The 18,728-nt window shown below is 53.2% G+C and overlaps 1 protein-coding gene across 4 annotated transcripts; it reads left to right on the top strand.

The window, feature by feature from the left end:
- The first annotated feature begins 781 nt into the window (after window positions 1-781).
- AMER1 (APC membrane recruitment protein 1) lies at window positions 782-17,092 on the top strand. 4 transcript variants are annotated; one of them, XM_040699334.2, is made up of 4 exons: window positions 782-859; window positions 2,094-2,228; window positions 7,636-11,137; window positions 11,398-17,092. In XM_040699334.2, the coding sequence occupies exons 3-4, from the start codon at window positions 7,724-7,726 to the stop codon at window positions 11,458-11,460; spliced, it is 3,477 nt and encodes a 1,158-aa protein (XP_040555268.1). In that variant the 5' UTR covers window positions 782-859; window positions 2,094-2,228; window positions 7,636-7,723; the 3' UTR covers window positions 11,461-17,092. The 4 variants fall into 4 exon arrangements, with proteins under 4 accessions (XP_040555268.1, XP_040555269.1, XP_015134060.2 ...); XM_040699335.2 differs by lacking the exon at window positions 2,094-2,228 and having other exon boundaries at window positions 782-1,597; XM_015278574.4 differs by lacking the exon at window positions 2,094-2,228.
- The last annotated feature ends 1,636 nt before the right edge of the window (window positions 17,093-18,728 follow it).

Raw genomic sequence — 18,728 nt, forward strand, 5'->3', positions numbered from 1 at the left:
AGCACGTGCAGGTAACTCTTGTACTACTCTTGTTCTAGTCCTTATTTCCATCCAGGATTTTAAATTGAGGGCTTAGATCCTGATGTTGGATCCCCAAACCATCCTGAAAGGGGCTGGACTCATACAGGTGTCACTTTGTCCTCCACCCAACCACTTGTGCGTGCGTGGTGGGGTAAGAAAGCTCTCTTCGTTTTGGGGCTGTAGGAAGGGGAGCACAGCCGAGCCTTTGCTGTGGGGTTTCCATAGCGGCTGAGCTGTGCCTGCAGTCTGTGTGGGGCTGGGAAGATGGGGGATGCCCCCTCCCTTCCCCCCACTCCTTGGCCAGGCACGGGCAGATAATGAGTGTCATAATGAGCGCCCCGCTCACCCGGAATGAAATTGAATATTTGAATGGGCGAAAAACGTCATTTTCACAGTAATCACACCGAACAAGTACCAGCTGGTGGCCCTCATGCCAGCTGCACATCTTTATTAATTACCGGACCTTTTGTGATCAGGAGCGGTGCTGGAGCCTGCGGTGCTGCGAGCAGCAGGCGCTGCACCAGCTGCTCCGCCCGCCCCTTCTGCCTTTCTCACTTTCTGAGGCATCTCCTTACGTTTCTGGTTCGCGGTGGCTCAGCCGAGGGCGAGGCGCTGCCGCGGCCGGGCCGCCACGGAGCCTCGGCTCTGAGGGGGAGCGGCCTTTCTCCCCGCCCCCGCCGTGTCACAGGAGCCCGCCCGCCCCGTCACGGCCCGGCCCCGCCGCCACGCCCGGCCCCGCCGCTCTCGCTGGCGCCGCCCCGTCCCTCCCGGCGGCGGGCAGGGCCGTACCGCACCGCGCCGTGCCTCCGCCGAGCTCTGACCGCGGCCCAGCGCGCCGGTAAGTGCGGCCGGAGCGCGGCGTGGCGGCCTTTGTGGCGGCGGGCGGGCCTCGGCGCGGCCCCGGGCTCCAACGGCGAGCGGAGCCGCTTCGACCCCCCCCACCCCCGCCCGCGCTCGGCGTTCTGCCCCGCCGGTCGCTCCACAGTGCTTCCCGCAGCGCGGCGCCCGGGGCCTGGCTGCAGCCCGGCGTGGCGGCGGGACCCAGAGCTGCTCGGCCTGGGGCTGCGGGGCGGGCAGTAGCGTCCCGGGTGCGCGGGGACGGCGTGCCCGTGGGAGGGGGGCTGAGGTGGGGCTGCACCGGGGTCCGCTGCTGAGCAGGGCTGGACCGGGCGGTGCTGCTGCTGGGCTCGGCGAGCCCCGCCGGGAGCTGCCGCGCTCCTATCCTCGCCTTTCCGCTTCCACGGGCAGCTCATGGAGAACACGGCACAACAGGCCCGGCTTTTCCAGGGCGCTGCGTGCCCCCGTCCTTCCATCTTTCCATCCTCCTGCAGAGCCGAGCCTGCTGAAGGGCTCCCAGAGGCGGTGGCACATCGAGGAATGGCTGTGGGATTCCCTGCTGAGAGGGGTGGACGACCCCGTGGGTTTTCTGAGGTCCTCAGAAAGAGTTTGGATGAGGGCTTTGCAGCGGGGTGCGCTGTGTTGTCAGATGTGGACCTGCATTCTTGGCTGTCTTTCTCCTCCCCATCCAGTGTGTCCCTGTGGATGCAGTGCCGGTGCCCTGTCTTGGGAAAAACAGGTATCCATGAGCCACGGATAGGAAACTGACCTGTCACGTGGCTTTTTGTAAGGTTGAAATAATTGCATCTTAGGTTTGGTTTGTGTTGGAGCTGCTGAGCAGTGCTGGTGTTCCGTTAATGACAAACCGCCGAAGCCAAAGGGCCTTCCTCCAGAAACCGGGTGGCTTTGTGTTTTTGTTGGAAGCACCTCCTTTCCTTCAGTTTATTGGCATCTTTCTCACCAGGCTTCTGTCTTTCACACCCAGAAGCTGAACGCTGGGCGCCATGAGGTGACGGAGAGCAGCAGGGATGGAGTGTGTGCAGAGCGAGGCTCCCAGACAGCCGGGCTGGAGCGGGAGAGGCGCAGGAATGCCTCCGTGGGAGGGCTCTGCCTTCTAATTCAATAGCAGCCTTAATGGAGGCGTTGTGAGCTCCTTAGGCGGAGCTGTTAAACTTACACTCATCTTGTAAAAGCGTTCACTCGTGTGTTTTTTTTCATGTGGTTACTACTCGCAGTTGTGGCGGCTGTGATCTCGGTGGAGGCTGTGCGAGGGAAAGGCACCGTGCTCCCGGCTCATCCCCAGCTCTGCTGAGCCTCCGTCGCTGTGGTAGTGTGGGTCAGCTTTGGTGGGGCTGAAGTCCTGCAGCAAGGTGAGGTCGTAGTGAACTGAGGGGGCTGCTGATTTGGTAGCGTCTCTGGTGTGTTCTGTGTGGTTTGAGTGCTGCTCAGCCGTTGTCTTCTTGCTCTGCTGCTGAGTGTAGTCCGTGGCAGCTTGGGGCTGGAGCAGAGGTGTGCTCAGCAACGTTTGCCCACTAGCATGTCTCTCTCTGTACCTGTCAGTGTGCTCCAAACCCATTGGCCTGGTGGCAGAACATAACGAAACGCAAAATGATTTTCTTTTACAAAAGGGGAGATGGAAACTCTGAGTGGGGGGAAAGCCGAAGTTGGTGGTGAATGGCACGCTGCCCATCTCTCCCCTTAAAAACAGGCCCCTGCCACACATGTAAGTGCGTTGTGTCCACTTAAGCTGGAGCTGTTTGCTCACCAGAGGACCCAGCTTGTCTCATTTGGATGTGGTGCTCAGGGACGTGATTTAGCGGAGGGTTGTTATTTAGGGTAGCATGGTTAGGTCGTGGTTGGACTCGATGATCTTTAAGGTCTTTTCCAACCTGAGTGGTTCTATGATTCTATTCTGTAAGTATGGATGTGGTCACACCAGGAGGAACGGCCGGGGACAAGCAGCACTGCTCCAGGCACACACACATCTGCCCACGTGGTGCTGCGCGTCGGTGTAATTATTGCAGCGAGAAACAACTGAAGAAAATCACAGCTCTCAGTGAAGGAGTTTTACAACTATAAAGCTTCTGCTAAATCGGGCCTCGGGATTGAAACTTTGAAGTGCTCGAGTTGTCTTTGTTTCTGAGACAGAATGACATTAACGTGCGGCTTTCCAACTAAACGGTCTCTGTCGCATGCTGTTTGTACTGTAACAGAAATCGTTAGTGCAACAGTTTATTTGAGGATAGCGGCAGCGCGTTTTAGCAGTTCCGTGCCTGTTGGTATTGACAGCTGCAATAACATCCCTCTGTAAACTGAGGAATTAATGGCATGAATATGCAGGAGTGTCCTGGAAGGGACTGCTGCTTGTTTGTAAGCAATGCTTGGAGAAATGAGGTGGAGCGAAGTTTCCTGGGGTGGCTCACAGAAGGAGTTGAGCCGTGCTGTTCTGGTGGTGCAGGGCTGTGCTCTGTGTGCTCGGGGCTTCAGGGCACCGCGTGCATTTTTTTGCTGCCTCTGTTTGCAGAGGCTTTGATTTCTGTTGTTGCGTGGGGGAAGGCCGTGGGATGGCTCAGGGAGCTCAGAGCGTGTTGTGTGGGGAGAGCTTGGAGGGTTCGCTTGGCCCAGGGAATGAGAACTGCGGGTAGGGATGAGGATGCTGTGGGTTGAATGCTGTAGAAGGAAAAAGCAACACGTAATGTGTAAGATAAAGGATGTGTAAAATGGCCACGGATAAAACTACATTGGAAAATGGAAGATGGTTTCCGATTCTCAGGGCTCTTGACTTCTGGGGCAGGCTCAGGGTGCTCTGAGGAGATGCTCCCGTGTGGGCTGTGGAGGAGCGTGGGGTCAGTGGGGAGGGATTGCACAGCTGCAGCGGGAGGGAGACTGTCCCTGGGGATGTACCTATCCCACTGCAGTGTCACCGTGAGTTCCCTGCACCTCAGCTGAGACCCTTCTGAGGATGGTGGAAGGATCTCTTTTGTCTGTATGTGTGTTCAGAGTGTGATGAACTGCTGCTTAAACGCTCCACGCTACCTGAAGATGTCGGGAGCATGTGTGCATCCTGCCATGCTGCTGCGCTGTGTCAGCCGTGGCTCCCTCTGGTTCTCCCACCCACTGCCCTGACTGGTGCCAGACACCTCCTGCCGTGCGGGGCTTCGTGTGCTTCTCTGTGCCTTTGTCTCCATCACTCTGCACCATTGTACGGGCAGTGAGACAGATGGGGCTCGTTCCCATTCAGAACTGGGACCCGGCCGGTGTGGCCTGCTGTTGGTGAGGCGTGCAGCCCTGCTGGGTGTCCTGTGGGACGCAGCCCTTGTGGCACTGCAGCCAGCTTTGCTCTGCACATTGTTGCATTTCCAGCGTGGGGTAACCATGCCATTCCTCAGAGAGGAGGGCGAAAGAACCCGGGTGTCATGGTGTATGACATGTGGCCTGCTGGAGGAGGCTGCTGTCAGGAGCGCACACTCCCAGCACTTCCCAGACTGGTTTAAAGACAAGAGCAACCTGTGAGTTAGGGAGAGGGGATGCTTCATCTGACACCAGCCCTCCAACCAGCATTTGGGCGGTTATCCCGGATTACAGAAATCCGTGCTCTTGCTGTGACTGCTTCTGCATCCTAATCCAGGCGACAAGACAGAAGCTCCCCTGTGAGTTGGGTAAGTCCCTTAATTTAATGCCCAGTCTCCCATTTGTAGCATCAGGATGACATGCCTGGTTCCTTGCTGAGAATTAATTGATCGTAGCTTGTCTTTGCTGATGCCTGTGAGAATTAATTGATCACGCTCGAGTGTCCGCCTCTCATTCTGACAGCTGTACTGCCCGTGTGCTCCCACCTGCCCACATGAGAGCTGCAGGAGAGGGTACTGTTCTGTTACGCTTGGGTTCGGTGCTTCTTGCTCTTCTGGAAGGTCTCTGTTCTGATGTGGAGGAATAGAAAGCAGCAGCTGGATAATGTCGTGGTGTTTCTTTGCAGTCAGACATTTTCATGGCAGTTGTCAGGGTCTGAGCGGATTTGTGAGCCCAGCTGTGCAGCCCTTCTGCAGAGCAGGGAATGGGTGTGTGGTGTAGGGCCGTCCGCAGCATGGATGAGAGTAGTGATGTGCTGTGCTCTGCATTAGGGGTCACCAGGGGATTCCGGGAGGCTCTGGCCCTGCTGAAAGTCACGCAGCCAGGGAAGAGTTGGGTGAGTCCATTGATGGCCATTGGTCACTCATACCAGCTAATCTCTGGTGCAGCACAAAGAAGGGATTTAGCAGTCTGCTTACTGTAGGCAGTGTCAGTCTGCATGAAGGAGAAAGGCTTGATGAGCTGCCTAAGGCCCGTGGTGGCTTTATGGGATAAAACAGGGACCTTTTCCCAGGTCTTTTAGGTGTGGGCTGTGAGACTCTCGTCCTCCACCTCATTTCTATTTTTGTTGAATGCTGAGATGGTTGTGCCTTTTCATGGATGCTCTTGAAAGTCTCGAGATCCCAGCTGAGGACAAAGCAGGCCTCTGCTTTAGCTGGTGCTGGGGAGGATGGAAGTTGTCCCTAGTATAGAACATAGCAGCACAGTAGGATCCAAGTAGGCAGAAATCAATAGTTGCTATCGAGTTCAACTCCTGGCTCCACACAGGACCACTCAAAATTCAAACTGTTTCTGAGAGATTTGTTGTAACACTCCTTGAACACATCCTCAGCGCCCTGGATGTGCTGGAGGAGGGGATGTGGTGCTCAGCACTCGCTGCTGGAGAAGGACAGCTTGTTGGCAGAGGTGCTTTGTCACAGTTGCACACTAACAGAGCCCCAAGCTCTGGCCCAGGTCAGCCTGTTGGCAGCAGCTGTCTGCTCCAATGGCGGTCTTGGTCGTGCCCTGCTTCTACCTATGGCTAGAGCGGAAAGCTGCGTCACCCCAAGTGTAAGCAGATCTACCTCATCCCCCCTGGCTGCCTCAGGGAGCTGGGCACAGGTGAAGTGCTGTCTTTTACTGTTGTGATTTGTAGGTTTGTTTCTGACCCCGTTTTTGCATTCCATCAATAGTGGTGTTTGCCCTTGGTGACTTTATTGTTCTGGCATCCATAAATAGCTGTGTGGTCACAGCAGTGAGCATCTACTGATGCCAGTGCTGATGTGGAGCCAGAGAGAGCTTATTTTCAAATTGAAGTCTTGCTCCTATTTCATTTTTCTACTACTTTAGCAATTCACGTACTCAGATGTTTACATACTGTTTTCTATTGATCCTATCTAAACAGGTCTCTCTAGAGAGGCTTTTGGGGGGGTTCCAGAAGAATCCTGGAGTCACCCCAGAAAGGCTTTGGATCTGCCCGAGAGTGCAGAAGTGCTATTTGTCAGAGCTAGATAAGCACTGTTTGGCCCCTGGGATGCTCTGGGGAGGCTCTGGAAGCCTCAGAAAAAGGGCAGACTGTGCTGTCAGGGATGTGTAACGTGGTTGAATCCACCTCTATCAGCAATGGCTGTAAATACATCCCCTTGTCTCCAGCCTCCCAGGTGAGAGCCAGAGCTGTTCCAAGGCTCGGGTTCATGCAGCAAGGTCCCAGCTGAGCATCCTGCTGGCTGCTGTCAGGGAATTGTGTCAGACACTCATCCACGGCACGGTTATATTCAGCAGGCCTGAATTCCACTTACGCCTTGCTCTCTCTTACCTCCAGCTGGCTCTGTACCCGCAGGGCTCGAGCAGCCAACAGAAACGTCAGGCACGGGCACAGCCCCTGGGAGCAGTGAGCTGGGGATCCAGCTGTGCTGGGGCTCTGTGCCCCCACTGCAGGCAGGAGGACAGGTCTGCGTGCAGCGTTCGGAGCATGGTTGCGTCCTCCATCTGTTTTCCCAAGCTGCTTGTTTTAGCGAGGCGGGTGAACACCAGGTTTATCATTAATTATAGAGGCAAATAAATGCTGTGCTACTCTTGCACAGGTTCCCAAAGCTGGAGAGCAAACCTCACATCATGGGTTGGCTGTTGAGTTATAGGAGCTGAAGGCCATCATTTGGGTGTGTTTTTCATTGAGATCTCTGGGCAAGCTCTGTGGGAAGCTTTCCTGGCCTTGGGCTGATCAGAGCTAAGCCTCAGGTATTGCAGCTCAGCAGTGCATTACAATTCTCACTGGATTTATTTTCTCCAATCTCAATTCTGGAAAAGAAATATTACTCTTTTATTTCTCCTGCTATTAACATCAATCCAGGATGAAACTGAAAACCTACCTCTCTCTGCTTCTGAGATAATCTGATCAGGGTGGTTTATAATAAGTATTTTTAATGCAGTTTTATCTTGCTTGACAGATGATTCTGCAAACAATTGAAATCTAGTGATGGAAACAAAATATGGTAAATGGCTGCTTTTGCTGGATGCACAGTTGCCATAAGGGCTGCTCCCCGGCTTGACTGTCCAGATGCTTCCCGTTGTTTGGTGCTATGTTTGTGAGGGCTGGAAGCAGAGTTTGGAGTGTCTCAGTCCCTCTACCGTTTGGGGGTGCCCGTGTTTTCTGTGCTGAAGGGCAGTTGTTAACAGAGCAGAACCTCATTGTGCCTTTGACAAAGGTCAGAGGCTGAATGAGGTAACTCGGGGCTCAGGTCTGCCTGTCCCTGTGATGTGGTGCCGTTGCCACATGGCTACAGGTGGGTTCCAGAGAATTCCGTACCGTGATGTCTTCATGCAGAGTTCTAACAGGTTGGAGGTTTTTGTGGCTGTAGTTGCAGGTGGTGATACAGCACTTTGCCTTGTTACACCTATGGGACACCCACTGCTGTCTCCTTATCTCTCTCTCCTTTCTTTTTGCTTTAGATCAGCCACGATGCTTCGGTTCCTATGCCTGAAAGGAGACTCTGCCACCATTGTTTCCAGCTAGAAACACGCGAATCGAGCAGCTGCCATGGAAACAGGCTGCACGGAGGAGGCTGCCAGGACCCAGTCGCAGTCTGCAGCATGCAGGCAGTGCAAGGGCGGTGAGCAGCAGCCAGAGGAGAACGTTGAGCGGCTGTCCCAGCGGAGTGATGCCTCAGCCACGGCTGCAGAGCAGCAGCAGCCCCAGGCACCCTCTGGCAAGCTGAAGAAAACTGCTTTCAAGCTATTTGGAGGGAAGAGGAGTATATGTACACTGCCAAGTTTCTTCAGCAGCAGAAACAAAGGCCAGGGGAAAGGAGCTTCTAAAAAGGGGCTCAGTAAAAGTAAGACCCACGATGGGATCAGCGGCACTGCATATGATGAGGGTAGTGGAGTGCAGTTGGAAAGCCCTTCAGATGGGAGCAGGGATTCTCATCCTTGCCTGCTGCCAAGTTCCCAAAGTGTTCACGTGGCCATAGACACCAGCGTCAAGTTTGATTTTGGCAGGCAGGATGGCTCTCCTCCAGGGAGTATTGAGGGCTATGAGAAGAAGCCCAATGGAGACAAGTCATCCTTCCCCAGACCGAAAAAAGGCCTTAAGGGGCTTCTGAACAGCATCCGGCGTCACCGTAAGAGCAAGGTTGCTGAGTGTGAGAAAACAGAGCTCTCTGAGTGGCCTGGGGATTCAGAGGAGACCAGCAAAGCTCAGGGCACAAAAGCGGAAACCCCTGGAGCTGTGGAGGAAGGAGGACCTGGATCTGTCCCTCTTGCTGCAGCCTGCCCAGGGAGCTCAGAGGATAACTGCTTGGTGCGCACAGTAGCTGACTTTGGGGAGGCTGCTGAGCCAGACTGGCTCCAGGCTGATAAGGGCAGCTGTGAAGGCGATGTGGTAGCAGTGCCTGGGGGCAAGGATGATCTGGATGCAAAATCAGAGGTCGATGCTGTTGTCTACACAGAGTCCAACTACAGCCACCTCCCTGTGGCCCTTCATCCAGACTTAGCAGACAATGACCCTCCCTCATTACATTCTGGGGACCAGCTGAGTCTCCTCTTTGGAGACGTCACATCCCTGAAGAGCTTTGATTCCCTCACAGGGTGCGGAGACATCATTGCCGAGCCTGACATCCTCAGCATTGCTGAGAGCACGATCTCTGTGGAGCGCAGCCGAGACACTGCTAAACGGAGCCCATGCCTCGTCACCTACCAGGGAGGTGGGGAGGAAATGGCCATGTCTGAGGAGGAGTACCTCCAGCAGATATGGGACAGCACCGCTGAAGAGGGCAGGAGCTACGAAGCCCCGCTGCCTCCAGTTGTGAGCAGTCCCGAACTGCAGGCAGTGAGTAGCAAGTTGGAGACATGTGGTTTGCATGAGGGGGAGGTCCACCCCTATGCTAGTGGGGCAGTGGATGGGGTCGAAATCCTGACACCACAGAGTGACCAGCAAGAGTCCGCACCTAATAGTGATGAGGGATATTATGACTCCACCACACCAGGACCAGAGGATGAGACTGGGGATGGACTTTGTGAGATCAAGAAGGACCGTCTTCCCAGAGACAGCTACAGTGGCGATGCACTTTATGAGTTTTACGAGCCCGATGATACACTCATGAGCCCCTCTCATGGGGAGCAATCCCTGTTTGAGAGCAAAGTCTCTCATCCAGAGATCTTCAGCTACTTCTTGGACTTCTGCCTCCCTCCTGAGAAGAGCTTGATCCAGATGATGGATCAGAAGAGGGGGGTTATGGAAACGGAAGAAGAGCGGCTAGCTGCCATTCAGAAAGAGCTGCTGTTTTGGGAGCTGCAGAGGGAACCAGGCTTGAAACGACTTGATGTTCCCAGCAAAGAGAAGTGTCCCAGGGAAAAGCAGCACGTTGAATGTAATACTAGAGCAGCCAACTTGATTGGCAAAAGTCAGAGTTGCCTTGGTAGTGAGCAGATTGCCTCTCAAGCTCTAAACAGGAGTGTGAATGGTGGGATTTTGGTGGCTAGAGCTGAAAATCCAGAGTGGAGTGATTTTCCAGGGCCTTTATGTCCAGAGAACTGTTACAACAGCCAAAAAGCCCAAGGAAGTTGCCTTATTCAGCTCATGAAGAACAACCCAGGGTTCGATTCTGACCCAGACTGTGCATTGTTTGGGGGGTCCCTCCATGGCAGTGCAGCCTTGGCCAAACCGGGGATGTTCCCCAGCCGCAGACCCCTGGAGCATGAGGGCTGCTTGCAGAGCGAGCACCACAGTGGGGTGGAGGCTGCCGGCAGAGAGCCTCAGGCTGACAGTGAGTGTGAACCTGAGCACGCCATGAGCTTCTCACAAGCTCTGGTGGAGTTCACCAGCAGTGGGACCCTCTTCTCCAGCCTGTCGGAAAGCCTGGGCAGCTCCGACTCTGGCTCTTCCTTCACTCAGAACCTCCCCGTCCTTCCCACCATGGTCACGTTTGACATTGTCGATGTGGAGCAGGAAGGGGAAGGGGAGTGCGAACAGCACCTCGAGATGAATGCGGATGAGGACATGGCTGCCTCCTTCGAGGCCTTCGATGAGAGCTACGTGCAGAAGGAGTCATTTGCTGAATGTGACGAGAGAATGTTCCTGGGGTACCCCCAGGGCTCCTTCCAGAGCTGTAACTGGGGGGTTGCCAGCCTGCCCCGGCACCTGCATCTGCACGGGCTCAGCCCTGCCATGCCAGCACCGCTCTCCCTTAACAGGAGGAGCAGGTCACTTGACACGGAGAGCCTGGAGTTTGAACTTGCGGACTTGCAGGTTTCCAAGAACGGCCTTAAGCCTTGCCAGCTGTGGTCAAAATGGGACAAAAAGTACTCAGATGGAGCGAGAAGGAGCAGGAGCAAAGAGGAGGCAGAACTGTCAGCTCCTGAAGGTGGGGAGACCAATGGTGTGCTGAGCTGGCCGGGCTTGCAGCACCTTCAGTACGATGCCGAGCTGGCTCCTGGGGGGATCAAACACTGGGGTTTTGCTCCAGCTGCTGGGATGCCGAGCAGCTGGGAGCCATCTGAGCGGTCAGATGCAGACCCCCCATTTTTTCCCCTGTCAAGGAGCTGTGCCAGAGAAACTCTGGAGAGGCAGCCTCAAGATCCGGAGCCAAACAGGCTCCTGGTCAGGCCATCCAACTTACCTCTGCAGCCTGACACGAGGCAGCCCCAGGAGGCGTCTGGGTCATACAGGTATCACGGAGAAGCCCCGGCCAAAAAGCTCGCACGTGTGCTCCCACTGGGGGAACCAGAGCCACCGCAGAGCATCAGCTTTGCCCAGTCCCCAGAGAAACCAGCCAAGTGCAAACCTGTCGGCGTCACGCAAGGAATGCCGCAGTGCCACGACAGCGATGACACCGAAACCTTAAAAAGCTCAGCCTGCTTTGCAGAGCGCTACGGGAGTGCCAGCAAAGAGCTGCTGAAAGCAAGAGCTGCGCCGGGGAATGTGCTGCCCAGCGGCTGCCTGAACACTGCAGTGAATGTAATGGGAGCCAAATAGCTTCTCCTGGGTGGCTGGGAGGTGGGGAAAGGGGTGGGAAGGGAGGGGAGGGGGAGGAAGAAAGTGAACACTAATGAGTGACTTATGTCAAACCGGGCCAACAAAGATGAACTCCTCTTGCAGCTGCAGTACATAGTCTCCATGCTGCTACCGTTCTGCACTGCTGTGGGTACTCTGGTTTGGTGCAGAGCAACCTCCTAGATTCATAGATTAACACTGAGGCACTTTTGTTTTTTTTCCAGTGCGATCCACCACTCTCGAACACAATTCACGATGCAAAATGTGGTAGCAGCCCCAGTGCATAATCCCATTGCTGCTAGAATAAAATCTGGAAATGGACCCATTTCTAGTATGGCAGGTTTGTTCTCTGCAGATGAAGGGCACCATCACCCATAAAAAAAAAAAAAAAAAAAAAAGGAGCTGAGCAATTGGCAGTTGTGAAGGAGTGAGGAGCATTGCTGCGCTGTGACCTCGCTCGCTGTGCCAGTTGGTTGTGAGCGGTCGCTTCTCCCACATTGGGGTTTCTCACCACAGGGCCGGGCTGCAGTGGGTTCTGTGGGGAACGTTCCTGGAGTCTCCACTGCAGGGCTGCAGCCAGGGGAGCACGTCCTGAGGAAGCTTTCAAAAGGATTTGGGTTTCTTCCTCTCTGTGAAATGCTTGTTTGGTTGGTTTTTTTTTGGACAAACTTTTAACGTCTTCCATCTTGATCTGGGGAGCTGCACAGGAAGGACATGGGTTATTTTGAGAGCAAGGACAGGAGGCAATTCAGCTGCAAGGGGAACTTCACTGTAACGTTTTTTTCCTGCCCAAAAGGAAAGTAGGAGTTTTTGTGTGCATGCTGATAACGTTTTCCAGTTCAAGCTTTAATTTGCTCAAGAATACAGCGTGCAGAGAGATGTTCTATTGATGGATTCCCTTTCAAGAACAAAGTATCAGTCCCTTTTCTCTGTCATGGTCTGTCTTCGTGGTGTGTAATTTTCAGCTGAAGCCTTTCCAATGCTTTGTGCCTCATCCCCAGCCTCTCCCAGGCCAAGGGCACGCGTACGACTCCTGTGAAATAAGCTAAATTAGCATTGGGCCTGTAGCTGTAAAGTTGCTGTGTTGTTTTTTGTTTTACATTTTGTGTTTATTTTCTTTACATAAACTCATATGAGGAAAGTATTCTATTACTTGGAATACAGGATGTAGCACAGCCTAAATTAGGCTTCACAACTTCTTCCTACTAACTGGAGGGAACAAAAATGCTGAAGATTGCTGCAGGCTTTTGATTCTCTTGTTTTTAATTCCTCTTTTGAACAAATGTGGAGAAGGAACACAAGCGTAGGAGACCGACGTTCTGAGAAGGTTATCGGAGCTCTTGGAAACACCTGTTTGAGGATAGCAGAGCAGAGCTGACATCTTTCCTGAAGAAGTTCTCGGTGTCCTTGTTGATCTGAAGCACGTTAGTCTCTAAACCAAACCTTCCCTCGAGCTGATCAGCTTCCGAGCAGAGGCTTGTGCCAGGGGACCTTTCGCAATGTCATAGCCTCTCGCCATCGGGCAGAAGGAGAGGACCTAAGAGACAGGGAGGAATGGAAACAGGTCCCTGCACAGGGTGGCTGGCAAACCCGCCCCCCAGCCTACCTTGCCTTCCCAGGTGCTGTTGCACAATAGGTACATAGCTCTGGAACTTGAGAGGCAGATGAGGATGTTGGTGAGCACCTATCCAGGAGGTTCTGTAGAGTGAGTCAGTCACCCAGAAACCCCAAAACTGCCTTTGCCAGGAACAGAATAAGGGTGATTGTCATAGGGGACTCTGTTCTGAGGGAAACTGAGGACCCAATATGCTGACCAGACCCTCTCCCACAAGGAAGTCTGCTGCCAGCCTGGGGCCTGGGTCATGGACATCACCAGGAAGCTCCCTGGTCTGGTACAGCCCTCCGGTTATTACCTGCTTCTGGTAGTGCAGGCTGGCAGTGTTGAAGTTGAGGGGAGAAGCCCAATAGCACAGCTCAAGTGCACCCACATCACTCGTGATGAACCGTGGGGTGGCACGCCACAGTCGGAGGGGTTGCATGCTACTGTCATCCTTCATTCTGCTCCATGAGGTGCTGGGTATGATGAAGCGCATCTGAAATGCATCTACACCAACACACATCGTGTAAGGAACAAGCAAGGAGAGTTAGAAGCCTTGGCTCAGTCCCAGAGCTACTACATCATTGGTGTAAGCAAAACCCAGAGGGAAGAGTCCTGTGGCTGGTGTGCTGTGATGGGCGGTTACAGGCTCTTCAGAAGAGAGGCAGAGCACCAAGAAGGCGGTTGGCATGGTTGAGAGCTACAGGAGTTCAGCAAGTGTCTGGGCAGTGCTCTCAGACACAGGTCTGATTTTTGGGTGGTCCTCTGTGGAGCCAGGAGTCTGACTTGATGATCTGTAGGGACCCCTTCCAACTTGGGATATTCTGAGTCCCTTTCTGTGGCTTACAAAACTTCTTCCTACTTCTGTCCAACTGATTGTAATTCAGTTACTGAGGAATTAGGTGTTCTTTTTCCCGAGTTGCCTGTTTGCTGCTTCTCTTTGCAGCAGAGGTTGTAACATTAAATAAATTACTGGAAGTGGTGCAGTGATGCCCTTCTCTACTCAGCGCTGGTTTGGAGCTGAGTCCTGCCCCAGGGCAGCTCACTGCCTGCTGCCCACACCTGCAGCCCAGGTACACATGTGGCTGCAGTTGGAAACGTGGGCAGCTCCCTGGTATTGCTCTAGTTGTAGGGTACCAAGGCATGAAGAGCTTTTCTGTTTTGTTTTCCTGAGCAAAACGGGTCCTACTATTTCTTCTTGAGATGAGGCTTCTTACCATCCCATCCTTGTATGTCCATGGAGGAACAGGGAAAGGCAAAGCCAGAATTCCTTATTGGCAGCTCCACTTTACATGTATGTTGTTGTTTGTTTACTTGTTTTCTGAACGGATTTCTGAGGCTTGAGCAGACCCATCTGTGTGTCCTTGGGATTAAACCTTCATTTTTCAGTGTTTATGCCACGAGTATCCCCTTACAAATGCTCCTAACTCCCTCTTGCTCAGAGTGAGCTCAGCTTTGGATCCCAGCATCCCAGCCGAGCTCTTCTGCAACTCAGTGCCGATCCCTAAGAAAGGATCCCGTAGTTACCATTAGCAACACCAGAGATGTCACAGCACAAACAGGTGCTCACTGGAATCACTTGGCCTCCGCAGTGGCCTCTTAAAGGAATTTTTAACAGTTATCTCATTTTAGCGTGTCACCAAAGGCATCTTGTGGCTCAAAGGGGTTTTGCGCAGTGCTTTGTTTGTATACGATGCAGCCTTTGCCAAAGTTCTGGTGAAGGATGAAAGTGTCTCAGTGCTAAAATGAATGTTCAGTTGCAAATGCATGTCTGTAGTAATAATTATTTTGGTTGTAGGTACGTAGTGGGAAGACTTATTGGACAACAGTTCCTAGACTCTGACGTGTGAAAGCAATACAGCCAAGACTTGATAATCTGACTTTATACCAAAGGTTTCTCCTGTTAATTTGAGTTGAACTAAAGGAATCAAGTATCTGTTGATTTTAAAATGAGGTACCTAAAAGCATTTTAAAAATAATTTATTGGATTATTGGAGTATTCTGCCCCACTAACCCAAAGAAATAAGAATTTTCAATATACTAACCCAGTCTTTAAATTGTCACTGCCATAGGTTGGATTTCAGTACCTAATGTATTCCTGCTTCTATAATACCTGTCTGCTATGGAATAGGTAGGACCTGATCTTCCCACAATGCTTTTTCTAGTAGGGAGTTACAAAGGGACTACAGTTCTAGTGCCAAATACAAGCTCCTGGGTCTTGGTCTTGTCCCGGTATGGCTTTGGGAGAGATTTCTCACAGCTGCATCGTCCAAATTAACACATCACTAGAGGGGGAAAATACTCATTCTTGTGTGGTGTTAACCTATTTTCAGAAGCAGTGCATCTTGGAATGAAAGGATAAGCTTTAAGGGGGGTCCTTCATCCTTTCTTTGACCTACCAGGCTGTTTATTGATGACTGGGAATGCTTAGTGGCCAGCCTTTGTAGAAGCCAAACAGGAGAGGATTTGGTGTCACAGGGAGTGCTTAGAGGAAGTTTTTGTCCCACTGAGTGGGATCCCAGGGCTGCTCTGCGGTACGGGGCAGGGGCCTGGGAGGACACCCTCATGGGTTCTGAGCTCTTGGAGCTCTTTGACCAATGCTGACCTCATAATGAGCATGATTTTCCTAAAAATGTGATGGAGGAATTTCCCACCTGAGTCCTGAGACCACGTTGGAGCCGGAAGCAGTCAGACCGCTCGCTGAGGGCTGCAGCTTCTCGTTTCTGGCTCAAGCCGTTGTCTTCTAACCTGGTAAAATAGGGACTTTCCCAAGGAACCTGAGCTTGAGAGCAGTAATTCCTGTGCAAAAGAGGTCTACGGAGACAGAAATGAGGCGTACAGCTCGGGGTGAGCAGCTTTGTCTGGCTGAGGTATGGAGGAACCCCCCCAAACCTCACAGAGCTCAGTGCATCCAGGGAAAGCCTTGGAGAGGTGGGTCGTGGCTGTTTGCTGCCCATCAACCCCTGACCAGGTCAGCCTACCAAGTAGCTCTGTATTGCGTTTTGGGGACTTTGTTTGTTTGTTTTTTATATACACATAAGAAAACGGTCAATTTTATCTATTTTTGTATAGTTTTGCATTTTATATCCATGGGGAAACTGTACGGACTGTTCTTTTCCTTACGTACGTTATGTGTTTCGAAACGGTGCGGTTTACAGTTCTGATGGAGAAACAGCAATTTACTGCTGTCACTGCTGCTGCCACTGCCTGTGCAATGCAAGAGACCCACGATGCTCCCCACACCCCCACGCAGAGCGCTGTTTGGCGTCATCTGAAGGAGCAGCTCTGGATATGAGAAGCCAATCCACTGCCACTGCGCGCTCTGTGTGGACACCGCCAGGACGTCTCTTCTGATCCTGGTTTGTCACTCTTGTCAGCTGTTTCTTAGCTTTGTTTTGAATCTGAATTTGTGCACCGTGGTGATTTTTCCCTGCAAGTATTGTTGGTTGTCTTTAAACAAACACCCAAACCGTGTGGATTTCAGTTGGGGCTTTCCCTTCTGTGTGCTTCAATTACGTTGTCCCAAACCGGGCTCTCCTCAGTCCCCTTCAGCCGTTGCAGGGCAGGAGGTGCTGTTGGCTGCTGTGGGGTGATGTGGAAACATCTGGAACAACACTGCCTTGAATTTCGGGGTCACAACCAAAAGGAGAGCTCTGGGTGTGCTCAGACCCAACGCTAGTTAATGTGGATCTTTTTGTTTTTAATGGAATGAATATGCTGCTTTGTTTGCCTGACTCGGTGCCCCTGCAGAGTTTGCAGCCCTGTGTGGGGTGTAAGGGCTGACATAACTCTGCAGAAGGTCGTGACGATTAGCTGAGCAGAGAACAATGCCCATCTCTCACGTGCAAAAAGAAAATGAAATGCTGAAAAGCTGAAAGCAGATTCGTCCCTTCTTCCCCCCCCCGAACCAACACCAGCAGAGGTGGCAGCTCCAGGCTGAGACGTTTGGCTCTGCACGGGTTTTTGTGTCTTTTAATTCAGCAGCTCTTAACAAACAGGGACGCTGTCGGGGTTCTCCTGGCAGCTGATCCCGGGGCCCGCAGTGCAGGCAGCACGTGGGAACTGAGGGGAGCCCCAGGGTTCTAAGGAAGCAGCGCTGCCCCAGCTCTGCCCCTCTGTCCCCATTGCGGCTGTGCAGGGAGCCCCGTCTGGCCCGGCTGTGTGCTGCCCTGTGCCCTGCCATGTGCCAGGTTCGGGGCTGTTCTGTTTTGTTCTGGTCTCATTGCTACTCATCCTCTCGACTTTTTAATGTACTGACTGTGTTTAAAACTGAATGTTCCTTTCACTGAATTCTAATGAATAAACTTCAGATTTTTAGAGAACACCTGATTTCACTCCTGCTTTGTGTATCAGGCTCACTTGCGCTTGAGTCCATCTTTCCCTTTTCCCTTCTCCCCTTCCACTGACAGCAGGTTGCAGAGATGTGCTTCAGAGAGCACAGTGAGCTGCTGCTCTGCCATGTGCACTCCTTGTCCAAGCTGTGATACCGAGTGCACTCTGCAGCACGACCCTCCTTGAGGCTCTGCCCTGAGCTGAGCTTTCCCCTCTATCTCTGCTGTTGCTGAGTGCAGACAGGCGGGCGTTTGTCCTCACAGGGAGCATTTCCAGGCTCCCACCGATGGTTCTGCACAGCATTGCCCTCTGGTGTGGGTTCCTGCCGGGTTCCCTGGGCTTGGCGCTGCCCTTTTCCCCTCTGCTGATGGAAGCTGCATCTTCCTCTGCTCCCCAGCTGTTTTAATTAACCAACTCCAGCCCTGCTTTGTGCTGGTGTGCTCCGAAAGCAGTGGAAGTGCATGGCGGGGAGAGGAGAGTGGGCGGCTCTGATCCCCCCTGTGGTCCCCAGGCTGTGGAGAAGCATCACATCCTCCTGCACTGCTTGTGCTTCACCCTGCCCTGCTTCGGAGAGCTTTCCCTTTCCAGGCCCCAAACCTTCAGCATTTTCGTTTAGAGCCAACCAAGCTGTGTGTTGGCCTAAGCTGTCACTGATGTACACCCGATGCAGTGCTGTTGGTGACGAATTCTGTGGTCCCACAGCTGCTCTGTGTGCCTGTCCAGCAGTGCCCCCAGCCCATTGAGTGCTCTGGGGCCCAAGCTGCCCCAGGGGGCTGTATTCACACTGCTGCCTCTAATGGGAGGCAGCTGGGACCGACTGGTGTGATCGTGTCCTTCAAAGCTGCTCCTTTTAACATTGAATTACTATTTATAGGGCTGTGTTCTGATCCTATGGGAGGGAGAGGCTACAGCCCCCTGCCCATCCCAGAGGAGCCGTGGCTATAATGAGGTTGACCCCTTATGGCATCTAATTGAATTTAGGGAGGGAAAAACTGCCTGGGCAGCGTGAAGGGGAGACAGAGCAGGGCAGGCGCCGGTGTCACTGATGGATGAGCCCCAATGCTTCGCTGCATCTTAACCGTGGGCAGGAGCCTGGGAGAGAACAAATGGTGACAGCAAACCACACGGGATACGTGAGCATGACCTCGGCCTGCGGGGATGGAGCCCGGGGTGTCCCTCCCAGCGGGGAGCTCTCAGGTCTGTGCTGATCACCCGCTGCTAAACACAGCTCCCTCACCGCAGCTGAGTCTGGGTGCTGAGCAAACATGCTCAGAGCCGCCTGTCCTCGTGTGGATGTGTTCCATGCTTAAAGTGTTGCTTTTGGTCTCATTTCTCTTCCTCACGGTGGTTTCCCAAGGGCACAACACTGAGCGGTTTGGGAGCACCACCCAGTGCTCCTGTCCCACTGCTGCTGGGAGCCCAGGGGAAGGGCTACTTCTTAAGAGGGCTGGGGCTCCCAATTAGCACCAGCCCATTAATCAAGGCAGTTCTCCTAGAATCGTTAAGGTTGGAATAGACCTCTGAGATCACCCAGTCCAGCCATCCACCTACCACCAATACTGCCCACTAACCCCTGTCACCCACTGCCACATCCACACATTTCTAGAGCACCTCCGGGGACAGTGA

Source organism: Gallus gallus, chromosome 4 (genome assembly GCF_016699485.2).
Source record: "Gallus gallus isolate bGalGal1 chromosome 4, bGalGal1.mat.broiler.GRCg7b, whole genome shotgun sequence".
Lineage (NCBI taxonomy): Eukaryota > Metazoa > Chordata > Aves > Galliformes > Phasianidae > Gallus > Gallus gallus.